Source organism: Electrona antarctica (genome assembly GCF_951216825.1).
Source record: "Electrona antarctica genome assembly, chromosome: 21".
Lineage (NCBI taxonomy): Eukaryota > Metazoa > Chordata > Actinopteri > Myctophiformes > Myctophidae > Electrona > Electrona antarctica.
The window spans coordinates 24,961,371-24,975,020 of NC_136802.1; the positions used below are offsets into that span (position 1 = coordinate 24,961,371).

Here is a 13,650-nt window from a genome sequence, read left to right on the forward strand (position 1 = left end):
TTTATGTGTTTCTGGAATTCTAGATATTATTGTGCTCATTTTGTATGTTTTGTAAAAAAAATAATTTTGACAAAAATGTCTACCACAAGCCAGCAGCATGGCGATGACCCCTGCTCAGTGCTCACAGCCTTGACCTTTGCCCTCTTCTCCCCTCCCTCGCTGTCCAGGTGACCTACTTCCCGTTCGACTGGCAGAACTGCACCATGCAGTTCCGCTCCTACACGTACGACGCCACGGAGATCGAGCTGAAGTACACGCTGGACACCAAGGGCAAGGAGATCAAAGAGATCATCCTGGACGACGGCTACAGCGGTGGGTGGAGGAGGAGCCGGGGAATGATTATGACGGAGGGAGAGGGGGCAGTTGGAACCAAGGGGGCAGGCAGACTTTCCAACGTTGAAGCTCTCCTCCCTAGTGGTAGGAGGAGGGACTACAGGCGGACCCGTGGATTCATGACCGGGAAACCCCGTGCAGCTGGGCTTTAACATTGAGCGCTCGGTTGCACTTCCGCATTTGACCACCAAAATTTGGTGGTCAAATGCGGAAGTAGACGTTCTGAGACGGTACTTCCGGCAGTCTTCCGGGTGCTTCAAAACGCCACTGAGCAACTTCCACTGACATGAATAGCTGGGGGGGCGGAGCTTCGCGCCAGTTCAGTCTCTATTATATATATACTCTATGGTTGGAACCCATTTAGACCTGAGGACGCATCTGTGTCACGTGAATCGTGAAAATGTGACGCAAATCTTTGAATATATTTTCTTTCACAGCGAATGTTTTTAACTCAAATATTTGCTTCTGGGGGGGGGGGGGGGGGGGTGATGGTGTACCTGGAACGACATATTCAGATCGGGTTTGGTGGCCATATACAGATAATTTTGACATGAAATAGTTTGAGCACCACTGACATAGAAACGTAGGTCTTTCAGAGAAAAAAATCAGGATTTAGAAGACGCGTCGCGCTGCACAACGTGACGCGTCGCAGCGTTGCGCAGTTGTGAGCTTATAGATCTGCTATTTTTAGCATGCAACCAAGTGTAAAATGACTTATACTGAAATTGTCAATATATTTAGTCTCAGTTTTAGTCATCATAGCTTAGTTTTCATTTAGTTTATACATTTAGTTTTTGTCAGTGAAATAAGGTAGTCGACGAACATTTTTTTGTCATAGTATTAGTCGACGAAATCAACTCTGCCGCTGTCTTCCCCAGAGAGTGGCGAGTGGATCATCAAACACATGCCCAGCAGGAAGTACCTGAGCGAAGACAACTTTGAGGACATGGTTTTCTACCTGATCATCGAGAGGAAGCCCCTTTACTACATCTTCAACATCATCATTCCCTGCCTCCTCATCACCGTCATCGCCATCTTCAACTTCTACCTGCCCCCCGACGCAGGTATACTGACCATGCGCTGGCACTGCTGACCAGCGCTGGAAAAAGTACTTGCATGTTTTACTTAACACTTATGATGATAAAAACGTGTATACACGTGTGAAGTGAGGGGCGCTAATATATTAAAGTCTAACTCATGTTGATTAGGTGATGTAATGGTGATATAAAACAAACGGTGCCAACACAAACATTAAATTCTCTTGCGATGCCCTGAGAGCTTGTAGATCTGGCTTTTTTGCGACCTGCAGTGAGTGTGTATAGTGTGTGTGTGTGTGTAGTGTGTGTGTGTGTGTGTGTCCCTCTTGTCCTCTCTTTCTCTTCTCCCTCAGCACATACCTGCAGATACGCATGCCTGCATGCATATACTGAGATAAACAAACCAAGGCCATTAAAGAGAGTGTGTGTGTGTGTGTGTGTGTGTGTGTGTGTGTGTGTGTGTGTGTGTGTGTGTGTGTGTGTGTGTGTGTGTGTGTGTGTGTGTGTGTGTGTGTGTGTGTGTGTGTGTGTGTGTGTGTGTGTGTGTGTGTGTGTGTGTGTGTGTGTGTGTGTGTGTGTGTGTGTGTGTGTGTGTGTGTGTGTGTGTGTGCGTGCGCGCCACCATTGCGTTGACATTTATTCACTGACTCCACTATAGCACACATTTCTTCTCGGCCCTATTCATGCTAAATCAATACTAAACATGTGCACGGCGGTATTGCAGACGAGGAGAGATTACGGTCATTATTGGACAATTACACGGCCGACCGCTGTCTGAAGAGTGCGACTCACCCTTGGCGTTATGCCATGGCCATATTACAAATCGTTCCCATTCTGAATTTCATGTGAACAAAGGTTTAGCCCCCCCTCTGTGTAATGAGACCCTGTTCTCAGAATCACTCTTGCTTACTTCGGTGTGATCCACAGTTCCACGCCCCCAAACTGTGGAGATCACACCAGGTGTCCTCTTTTGTTACTCAAGGGGGAGAGGCGAGAGGGTGTGCCTGCATGCGTGCGTGTCTGTGTGTGTGTTTGTGTGTGTGTGAGAGAGAGAGAGAAGGCAGGGTGAATGTCCACATGTGTTAGAACAGTGGTTTTCAACCAGTGGTCCGGGGGGGTTCCAGGTGGTCCCCAGATAAATGATGGAGAGTTTGAACCTAATGGACCCTTATTATTTTTTTAACTTTTGAGAGTTTGAGACTCTCAAGAGTTAAGTCCTTGTTAAGCATTTGCATACTGTAAGTCTACATACTACATACTGTAATTAGAGAATGGAATTGTGGACAAAATCCCACCCATCGATAACAAAATTCTTTAGTTTTGGGTCAGCAAGTCTAAATCTCATCAAATGGTGGTCCGTGGCTCAAATGCTGAAAAAATAATGGGCCTTGATATGAAAAAGGGTTGAAAACCACTTTGTTAGAAAATGCCCCGAGCGGCCTAGGCAAGTAGTCCAGTACGAGTGACAATTAATTATTTCTGTGCAGCTAGGTGGTAGCATTAGACGATCATTTTCATAACCACTGTAGCCCCCTGCACACTCTCGCTCGAAGGATTGGCTATCATTAGCATTAACGCACACTGTTTACCTGTCGCCAGAAACGTTTACATGTCAGGAGCGATGCGAGACAAAGTCACAAATGACATTCGAACTTTGGATGGCTGACGATCACCAAGGACAGCACTCGTATTCTCAGAGTTATGGAGCTTTGAAAACCTTTGAGTATGCGGGGGGGTACGAATATACGTACCTAGCAGATAACGTCCCATATCTGGGGGGGTACGAATATATTCGTACTTCGTAAAAAACAGAGTCAAGTAAAATGTCATGACGGTGACAACATGGGGCGTCCTGTGTCTTGTCTTCCAGGAGAGAAGATGGGTCTGTCCATCAACGTGCTGCTCACCCTCACCGTGTTCCTGCTGCTGCTGTCGGACAAGGTCCCCGAGACGTCCCTGGCTGTCCCCATCATCATCCAGTACATCATGTTCACCATGATCCTGGTCACCTTCTCCGTCATCCTCAGCGTGGTGGTGCTCAACCTGCACCACCGCTCCCCCAACACGCACGTCATGCCCATGTGGGTCCGCAAGGTGAGCGCGCACTACTCTCTGCCAGCCGTCCCTCTCTGTAAAGTGACGTCCTGCTGTGTCTGTGTGTGTACATCACCGAAAACTGTATGAGTATGAAAAGGCCTTTAAAGTGAAAGCACCGTGTTATTTATTTGCAAAACTATTGACACACATCTCTCAGAAAACCCCTAAGTATATCAACTATATATTTTTTTTGGGGGGGGGGGGGGCGGGCACATTTGATATTTGAGCTTTATCAACTGAAATGATGGACATCCGCCATTTTGGAGAAAAAACTCTACCGTGGATGCCGCCCGGTGAATCAGTGAACTTTTTGCACAAGCCAGCATATCGTCTGACAATTATTAAGAAACACAACGTGTGATAGCCGAAATATCCCCGGTCATGGTCATTAACAAGGTTAAAGGTTCTTTATTATTTGTCTCCCGAGGAAGAAATTTGTCTTAGACAAAGGGTCCGCATGCAAGCGTAGCCCTTATGTCCATGTCACCGCTGAGCAGCGCCAATACATCTTTCTTGCAACGAGCCAGACTACAAAATTATGTAGTAGACTGTTTAATATGGTAATTCCCACAGCCACTTTCGAATGTATTCCTATGGGGGGCCGACAAAAGATTCCTGTGATGACACGCATTATTGAATCGTCACTTTACGAGGTGAATGGGCGGCGTTTCGGGAGTTGTAACCTCCTCCTTCTGACGGCTCCAAAAGTAGACAAAAAGAAAGTAGTGTGAAAAAGTTTCTGACACTTTAAGCATCCGCATCTCAGCACCGTCGGGAGAGCCCACTGCACACTTGCCACTTCTGACTTTCTTCACGTTATTAGACTACACTCCACCAGAGCTGTTGGGAGGCGGTGGTGTGTGTGCCTATGGTGTGTGGCTGACGGCTGTGTGCTAGCAGCAACCACCACACAGGCTCCGCCAAACTTTTCTCAACTGAACTGTCATTGCAATTGCATCTCTGTATGTACTGTATTTATAATTTTATTTTACCGACGGCACGGCTGCGGCCGTGCGCCCCCCCTTGCCTCTGGGCCCCAACGCAGTTGCGTTGTCTGCGTCACGCTAGTTACGTCCCTGAGTTTACATCTTCATGTTTCAGTGTGTGCGACTGTGCGCAAGTAAGTACAACTCAGTCATTAGGGTTGGGTTAAGAAAAGGCAAAGAAAAATGGTAAAGAAAATATATATCACTCGTAAAATTGCCGTCCTAAAATGTTGATTTCTTCACAAGCATAGTAATAGTTGTGGCAGAAGTAATGACAGTGAAGAAGAACACCCTCTGGTGGAATGTTGTGGAATTGATATTCTAGCCCATTTAGACCTGAGGTACTGTCAATAGTCATAGCTTTTAACACCCTGAGCGGCAATGACGGAGTTCTCCACCCTATGAATGAATGAATGAATAGTTTTATTTATATGAATATGATTATTACAGCAGCAAAGGCATTTTACAGGACATGGTTGGACCGAAAAAGGTGTAGGCTGAAGCCGTAGCTTATATAGTGCCTATCCTTTTTGACTTGCAAAATAATAACAAAGACGAACATCCATGCATTTGGTAGAATCATATGGATTGGAAATATAAGAGGTTTATGATGATGTTTTATATTTTTCTACTATATTAATTTTAAACATTTTCTTGAATTTATAGATCGTATTGCAATCTATAAATCAACTAGTCAACTAGTAACGCCCAGCGCTCAGGACGGAGATTGATCAAAAGGACGGAGATTATTGATATCAAAACCGATCGCATCGCTCCACAGGCTGGGAGCGTCTGTTGCGCAACATTCAATGTTATTTTCCGGTGGGACGTCATCGAAAATGTTCCCCCCCATTTTAGGCGACGAGATCGAAAATCTGTGGTGTGAGATCATGAGCACTATAATACTTCAAAGGCCTGCGGTCATCTTTTGTAATCATTGGGTTTTGGAACTTTTCTGTCATGGCTTAAAACCTGTTGGGGCTTAAACTCTGTTGATCACAACCACCTGCCGCCTCTGACCACCACGTCAGAACGGCCTAATGGAAGCCGTCCCTCGCCGAGCGGCAGTGTTGGGTAAAAAGTATTCAAATGTTTTACTTAAGTAAAAGTATAAATAAAATACTGCAATGTGTAAAATCTACTTGAAGTACTAAAAGTGAAAGTACTCATATTGCAGAATGTCCCATTTCACAAGTTTAAAATGTGTACAACATCGGTTGAAAATCGTCGATCTACAAGCTCACAATGCCTTGCATGGCGACGCATTGTGAGCTTGTAGATCTTAAAATGTAGATTTTCAAATGGCCAAAATGTATACAGGGCTGAAGTGGTTAATGTATGTTTTCTAATCAAAATTAAAATCTCCAAAGTAACTATATAGTAGCTAAAGTTTTAAAATGATCGTAGTGGAGTAAAAGTTTTTTTTTGGCTCCGAGGATGCAGTGGAGTAGAAGTAAAAGTATTGGAAATAACTCAAGTAAAGTACAAATACCGCACTTACCACAAGTACAGCACTTAAGTAAATGTACTTAGTTACTTTCCGCCACTGCTGAGCGGTGGGCTCATCCCCACAGCCAGCCAGCCAGCCCATCCACCCACGCTGCCATGTTGGCATATCGGAACGTCCCGCCGCCGCCAGCGAAAGAACGAAAGCCCCCCCCCTTCCCTTTTTCTGCTGTCAGGAGATTTTCCGCAGCTACAGCGAAGATAAAGGCAATCTCTGTGACAGCTGCCCGCTTCATTTTCCTGAGCTGTAGGGACTCAAAGCACGGCCGCGTGACGTCGGACCCATGCATCCGGACTGGCAGCATCCACCGCCCCGATGGAAAAACACCCCCTGCAGTGGCTGAATCTAGCCTTTCAGCATTTCTGTGTCTCTGTCCTGTGGAAACCTTGTATTTTAAAGGAAATGGAACAAAAGAACCTGTGTTCCCATTTGATCCAACGTAGTTATTATTACTTATTAATACTTTTCATTGGTTCAATGTTTATAAAAAAAAAACCCACAGATGGAAGAAACCACCTTCACTTTAAAAATGTTTCAATATGAGTGAACATGCCAGATCTCTCAACGCAACGCGTCACATCACAAACATCAAAAACATCAAAAGTTGAAACGCAGAGAGTGTCCGCCCGACAGTGACGATGTCCTTCTCAGCAGGGGGCCGACGGTGACGCCAGGAAGGCCGCGAGGTGTGAGGAGGAAGGGGGTGGGGGGGGGCTTCAGGCTTTCTAGTGAATTAATGCTCCTTGATTTCTCCATACCCCCCAGAACGTCATGTTCAATCATTAACCTCCATCAATGGCTCTGGCCCTTTACATTATTTATAGCCAATTATAAGACTGGTGGTCACCTGCTCGCTTATCCCCCCACCACCACCACTCCCAGTGGTGTTAAAGTAACTAAGTGCATTTACTCATGTCCTGTATTTAACGGGGAATTTTGCTTTACTTGAGTATTTACGTGTATTTGATACTCTCTACTTCAATACAATTATTTTACAACTTTATTACAAGTTGCTTTGCAAATTAGATTAGAGATTGTTGAGCAGAACAGCTCAACAATCTCATATTCTCCTTAGATCAGCTCAGATGCACGACTTACTATGATGGGATGGAATGGAATTGAAATTGAAACGCTTTGATTGGGTTATTGTACACTCTGCTTCTGCACCGTGCGTGCGAGCGTGCGTGTACTTGTATTGCATTGCTATATTTTGAAGGCAAAATTTGAAAAACTGACATTGATAGGACGATATCTCACTGTTCTATTGCGTGTGAGTGAGAAAGGGAGAGAGCATTATTATATAAATACACGGAGAAGGTTTTTAATGCAGTAAATGGGTGCATTGTAGTATGTTGTTTGTGTCGGCCAGAAACCTCTCATCTCCGTGGCACCCGCTGGCCAAGTGGTCCAGGCGCATGCCACATATAGGCCCGTTCATCATGACGACCATTGCTGATGTCTCTCCCCTTCTCTCTCTCCCTCTTTCCTGTCCATCTTCACTTGATACTATCAATAAAGGCAGAAAAGCCAAAAAACTAATCTTAAAAAAAAAGAAAAGAAACCTCTTACTGTATCTCCATATTCTAACTTTTTGTGTTTTTCTGTAAATGAACACCCTACTTGATCACTACAGCACCACACTACAACATACAAAGGTAGCAGATCCGCAAAGCTCCAAACGCGGCGAGACATGTCAGCTTGCAGATCTGCTAAATGTGCTACTTTTTACTTTGATTCCTCTCTCTAGGTTGTCCTCAGAGAGAGAGATTCCTGAAAAGTAGCCATTTCAGACATATGAGGTTTCCGCCCGACAGAGACGACATTAAGTGGAAGATTTTCAGTCTTCAGGCGTACATGTGTTATCTAGATGAGATCAGTATACTGCCTGCCATGGATTTCATCTTCATTCCATTAGTAGTGATCATCACGCACACGGAATGTGACCACTGGTATAAGAAAATCAAATATTCTCATGGATCACGCGTACCTAATAGGCGAAATACAGTCCTTGGACAGATGTAAAGATGCAATTATGGTTCATGTGTCATTGACTTACCGGTACATCATGTCAATTACCATAAACGGTTGTCTCTACGTGTTTATTTCCCCTGCATGCGCGTGAATGGATATCTGGGTGAATATTGTGTAATAGCCACTAAATCACTAGATGGTTTTCATTGACCACTTTCAACGCATTGCTTCATCATTCATTGTGAGCTTGTAGATTGACTATTTTCATGCATCACCGTTATGCCACGAAGTATAGAATAGGGATTATGGATGAAGTACCTGACCAGTGACCACATAACTGTTTTGCGGCTGTAATAACTTAAAGAAAGGCCTTTCCCAGGGGAAATTCAGTTCCAGCTTTAACCAGCTGATGGCTGCTCGAAGGCGAGGCGCTCAGTGGGGACTTTTAGGGTTATAAGTGTCTTGCTCAGAGACACATTGCGTCAGGGCGGGTAGGGAGGTGAACCGGTGACCTTCTGGTGACCTGACAGGCTGTCCTACCCCCTAAGCTCCAGTCGTCCTCATTGTGAAACCAGGTCTCAGTAGTTAGTGTGAAGCTCCTCCGGGCTCCACCATGTCCTAGTTTTTACAGTCTAGTGGTTCTCAAACTTTTTTAATTTCAAGGACCCCCACTTTGGTGCGCAATAGGGTCACGGACCACCATAGCTCTGAGAGTGTACAAATGGAACGCCATGGATGGGACCCGTGAGGTTCCATTTGTACGATCTCAGAGTTGTAGACCTCACCTGTCTAAACTATCAACCATTTAGCTGGGGACCCCCATGAACCCCCTCAAGGACCCCACTTTGAGAAGCACCGTTATACTCTGAGTGATTGCCCTACCCGCCCCGAAAACCCCCCCAATAAAAACAGACCTGTTGTAATGCTTCTTGCCCTGAGGGCGTCTTACTGGTACTATAGTTGACCAATGTGAATAGTATAGTATCTGCTTTTAGTTTAATTAAATGCCTCTCCTCTTCAAAGCCCCTATTCAGAAATGATTGGCCATAATAAATATCTGTGTATTTACAAATATCACTTCTTTTTTTGTTTTGTTTTGATAATCCTTCCCACTTATAGAGTGTGCTGACCATATAAGGAGTTCCTCCCTGTCCCAATGTGAGCCCCTGGGGTCAAAAAACCTTTAGGTTTCGTTTTTGGCTAGGTGGCCAAGTCTTCATCCAATCAGGATGAGAGGGGCCTTCCGCCAATCATGATCGAGCAGAGGCGGCCTTGGTGTGCGTGCTGTTGGCATGTTGCACTTCCCCCCACTGTAGAGCGTGGGGGGCGTGGGGACCGGGGTTTTTTCCAAACCACCCAAATCACTGAATGCTCCTTTAAGTAGATAGTTTAAAACTCCTGTGTATTTTATCTGAGGGTTGTATGAGTGCATGCTGCTGTACATACGTGTGTACGTGCATATCCTTGACACTAATGAGTTCACACTATGGGTCGTGCATTCAGGAGTTATGTTCACACATACATGCGTTCAGCATTGTTTCAACCTTGAGTCCCTGGTAGAGTCATTTGAATTCATTCTATGCATTCTGAGTTCTAGTTTACGTCACAGGTAACGTCATTCATATAGTGAAACTGTGTATGCTGGCATATTATGAATAGGTAGACATTAGATTAACAGAACAATTATAATTTGTATACAAAACAAACATATGCAGTGTGATTTGCAAATTAAAGCGTTAAGGTGAATAAATCCACTATATACCAAATTATTGCAGATAAGTGGTGCCTCATTTGTATCAGCTAGGAGCTAAATAGAGTAGTTACTAGATACCCCTAATTGAACTACTCTTGTCCTAGGCTAGGACAAAACTCCCAGCCTGGCTTTGTCTGATCACGTGGGATCACTGACACGTTCTCTCCACATTATAGAAGCGTGTGTGATCCCACATGATCGGTAAATGAAATGGTGCCTTTATATAGCACTTATATCCAACTCACTTTCCATAGCTAGTGCATTACATTCACACATACACCGATGGTGGGGGAAACCATGCAAGGCACCAATCTGCACATCGGGAGCAATTAGGGGTTCATAGTCTTGCTCAAGGTCACTTAGACACTAACAGTGGGGGAGCCTGGGAACCTCACAGTTTCCCATCCGGCCACTCGGAAACCCAGATGTTTTTATTTCCAGGGAGAAAAAAAAAGACCTGGGGCCGAGTCCTCTTCAATTCGGCATACAGTAGCGCAAACGTCGGTCTCTCTCTCTGCTGATTTCTGATCGTCTGCACCTTTTGTTAAATTGACGCACACACGTACACACACACACTCCTCTGTCGCTCTAATTAATTAGTCTCATGTCCTGCAGCTGTGTCTAGTTGGCATTATTGTGAATATGGCATTATTGTGATTGTGAAGTGATGACAGAGGGGCTGATCGTGCAGTGTCATTTGCTATTGTCTATTGTGAGTGTTAGGCGTGGGATGGCCGTCCTTCAGTGGCTCTGTTGATTACTCTGCGTTTTAAAATGTTGAGTTTGTAGATGTAGATCATCTGTTTTTGAATAGACAAAGTATAGGGCTTTGGGTTTGTGTAGTTTGGTAGTTTGGGTTGTGTAGTTACCCGATTTAACTTGTCCAATTGGCGAGATATATTGCTCTGTTGTGCTATGAATCATCTCGCTGACCTACATTTTATGGTGAAACAGTTTTCAAAGTCAGTCTTTTAGCACAAACAAATTATTTTGTTTATGTTCGGTTATTTTGGGATTATGAATCGGCACCACAAAGCAACATATCTGGCCAACTGTTCTAGTTACATCATGACAAGGTAACAGCACAACCCAAGCCTCTACCAAAGTGTCCTTGTGCTTCATAGTTCATCGTAGTTTTCTCCCTCACAGTGCCATCTGTCTGAGAAAGCGGACACTGTGGGAGGAATCCCTGTACAGTTCATTCTGTGTCCATTCTCCTGCAGTCACTGAGTCCCATAGAGTGCAGCACTTTGAGCAGCTGCTCTATTTGCATCTTATTGAATTTGCCAGGACCACATTGTGTGTCCGAGGGAGCAGTGTAGTGAATCATGGACCTAACCGGAGGACGAAAGTCAAACTCAGTCCGACACGAATGGAGCTGAAGGGAGTTGTGTACAGTGGTGGAAATGGAATTGTAATGCCTCAAAGTTTGGCATTCTACTTTATCGCTGCTGTCAGGCAGAAACCTTGTATCTCCATATTTTATTTTTTTACTTTTCTACTTAAACAAAATGTGAATGCCCTACTTTGACATACTACAGTATCCTCGTCTGGAGGCATTCCCAACATTTTTCCTGGTTTTCACCCACTGTTCATCCACTGTTTACTTACAGTATAATTATGTTTTTAATTAATGTGATATCAAACCGTGACCAAACACAGTGGTACCCAAACTTTATAGCTCGAGATCTAAAAGAGACCCAAACCAGGGAAAATAGCAGATCTACAAACTCGCAACTCGTAGATCTGCTATTGTCATTACTTATATAACAAACGTAATAGAGCATGCACATCCACTCTAGCACAAGTATATAAAACGTATATACATTGCGTGTATGACATTTTTTTAAAACATTTTCATTATTTCTGATCTTTAAAAAAGAAAATATATATATATATTTTGAAATAATAATGAACTAAATTGTAAGAAGCAAAAGGGGATGCGATATACATCCTGGTGTAGATGTACTGACTGTCACATTGTCCTGCCTCCTCAGATCTTCATCCACACGCTGCCCCGTTACCTGGGCATGCTGCGGCCCAAGGTGGAGACCCCCCTGTCGCTGGAGACCATGTCCCACCGCCACCACCGCGACACCAACATCATGGCCATCAGCCGCTCCCAAGGAGACGAGTACTTCATCCGCAAGCCCATGAACAACTTCATCTTCCCCAAGGCCAACAGGTGAGAGGCCAGAGGGTGTATTACACCCATTTAGACCTGAAGACGCACCTGTGTCACCTTATAGCTTTTAACCATTATTGTTGTTATTTTTTTGGCTGTTGAGAAAATAGCATATCTACAAGCAAGCTTGTAGATCTGCTATTTTTGAAAAATCGTGAAAACGTGTGCAAATCTTTGAATATATATTCTTTCACAGCGAACCGTTTTAACTCAAATCTTTGCTTCTGGGGGGGGGTCCTTGGAACAACATATTTTCAGATGGGGTTCGGCAGCCAATAACATACAATTTTTGGGGTCCTTGACATGAAATGGTTTTGAGAAATACTGACATAGAAACACAGGTTTTTCAGAAAAGACATTTTGTAGAATCTGGTCTCGGGTCTTAATGGGTTCAAATGTATCAGTATTATGTTGTCCAAGAAGGACATAAAGTGGACATAAACGTCTAGCTGTGAGGCGACAGCGCTACCGACTGCAGCACGCCTGCCCACCCCTGCACCCCCCCAAAAAAACACACACACAAAGTCAGAATATGGACATAAGAGGTCTCTGCCCGACAGCAACGGTATGAAAGTGAGTGTGTTTAGTATGGAACCGTTGTCTGATGTGGTTCAAGTGAGCGGAGCGCTGTCTTTGCATTTTGACCACTTGGGAGCTGCCCTGTACAATACAAACAACCGTGGATGTTCTGGTGGTTGCTGAGACCCACCGAGGGACTGCACTGAAGCCACAGGGGGTTAAGTGTTTGGAAGGGGGGTTGGGGGGGGGTCTCAGCAGTAACCTTTGAGGTGGGGGAGGATTCTTATTCATGCATCCCACCCAGGTTGTCCCAGCTGTGGTGGGTGTCCATACAAAGCAGGGAGCTCTTCCAGCCACGACCTGCTTCTCTGACCTTGAGAGAGAGGTGTGTGTGTGTGTGTGTGTGTGTGTGTGTGTGTGTGTGTGTGTGTGTGTGTGTGTGTGTGTGTGTGTGTGTGTGTGTGTGTGTGTGTGTGTGTGTGTGTGTGTGTGTGTGTGTGTGTGTGTGTGTGTGTGTGTGTGTGTGTGTGGGGGGGGGGGGGGGGGGGGGGTGTGCATTGACGTATTGGTGTGAACATGATGTATAATTCAAATCTATATGTTGCTTTGTTTACTCTCCACGCGGAACCATACCACCTATATGAGGACAACAGATCTACAAGCTCATAGCACGGCACCGATTGCCACACTACGAGCTTGTAGATCTGATATTTTTGAAAGAATTGGAAAATGTGTGCAAATCTTTGAATATATATTCTTTCACAGCGAATGTTTTTAACTCAAATCTTTGCTTCTGGTGGTCCCCGGCTGGAACAACATATTTTCAGATGGGCGTCGGTGGCCAAATACATAGAACTTTTGGGGTCCTTGACATGAAAACGTTTGAGCACCACTTTCATAGAAACATAGGTTCGGAAAACTGTCATGATTTCGAAGACATTGTAGAATCAGGTCCTCAGTATGGAAAAACACACAAAGCTGGAATATGGAGATGAAAGGTTTCCGCCAGACATCAACGATACAACATGCATCGCTGTGGATCTACGTGCGTGGTGCTCCTGATGTTGACGTGTCAGTGGATCTACGTGCGTGGTGCTCCTGATGTTGACGTGTCAGTGGATCTACGTGCGTGCTGCTCCTGAGTGTTGACGCGTCAGCGATATTCTGCTGATGGCGACCGCCATAAATGACAGCCATATCTAACCAGCAAACAAACATCACCTTACCCTTTTTTTCGAGACTCAGATGGATAATAAAACGGT

At 44.7% G+C, this 13,650-nt stretch overlaps 1 protein-coding gene across 1 annotated transcript in view; it reads left to right on the forward strand.

Annotated features, from left to right (window-relative positions):
* The window catches only part of LOC306914419 (acetylcholine receptor subunit beta-like), a 78,000-nt gene that overhangs the window by 17,259 nt on the left and 47,091 nt on the right, over positions 1 to 13,650 (forward strand). Inside the window, exons 6-9 of the mRNA XM_079491422.1 lie at positions 168 to 312; positions 1,212 to 1,397; positions 3,241 to 3,464; positions 11,682 to 11,869. Coding sequence (XP_079347548.1) covers positions 168 to 312; positions 1,212 to 1,397; positions 3,241 to 3,464; positions 11,682 to 11,869 — 743 coding nt within the window. The remainder of the gene's footprint in view (positions 1 to 167; positions 313 to 1,211; positions 1,398 to 3,240; positions 3,465 to 11,681; positions 11,870 to 13,650) is intronic.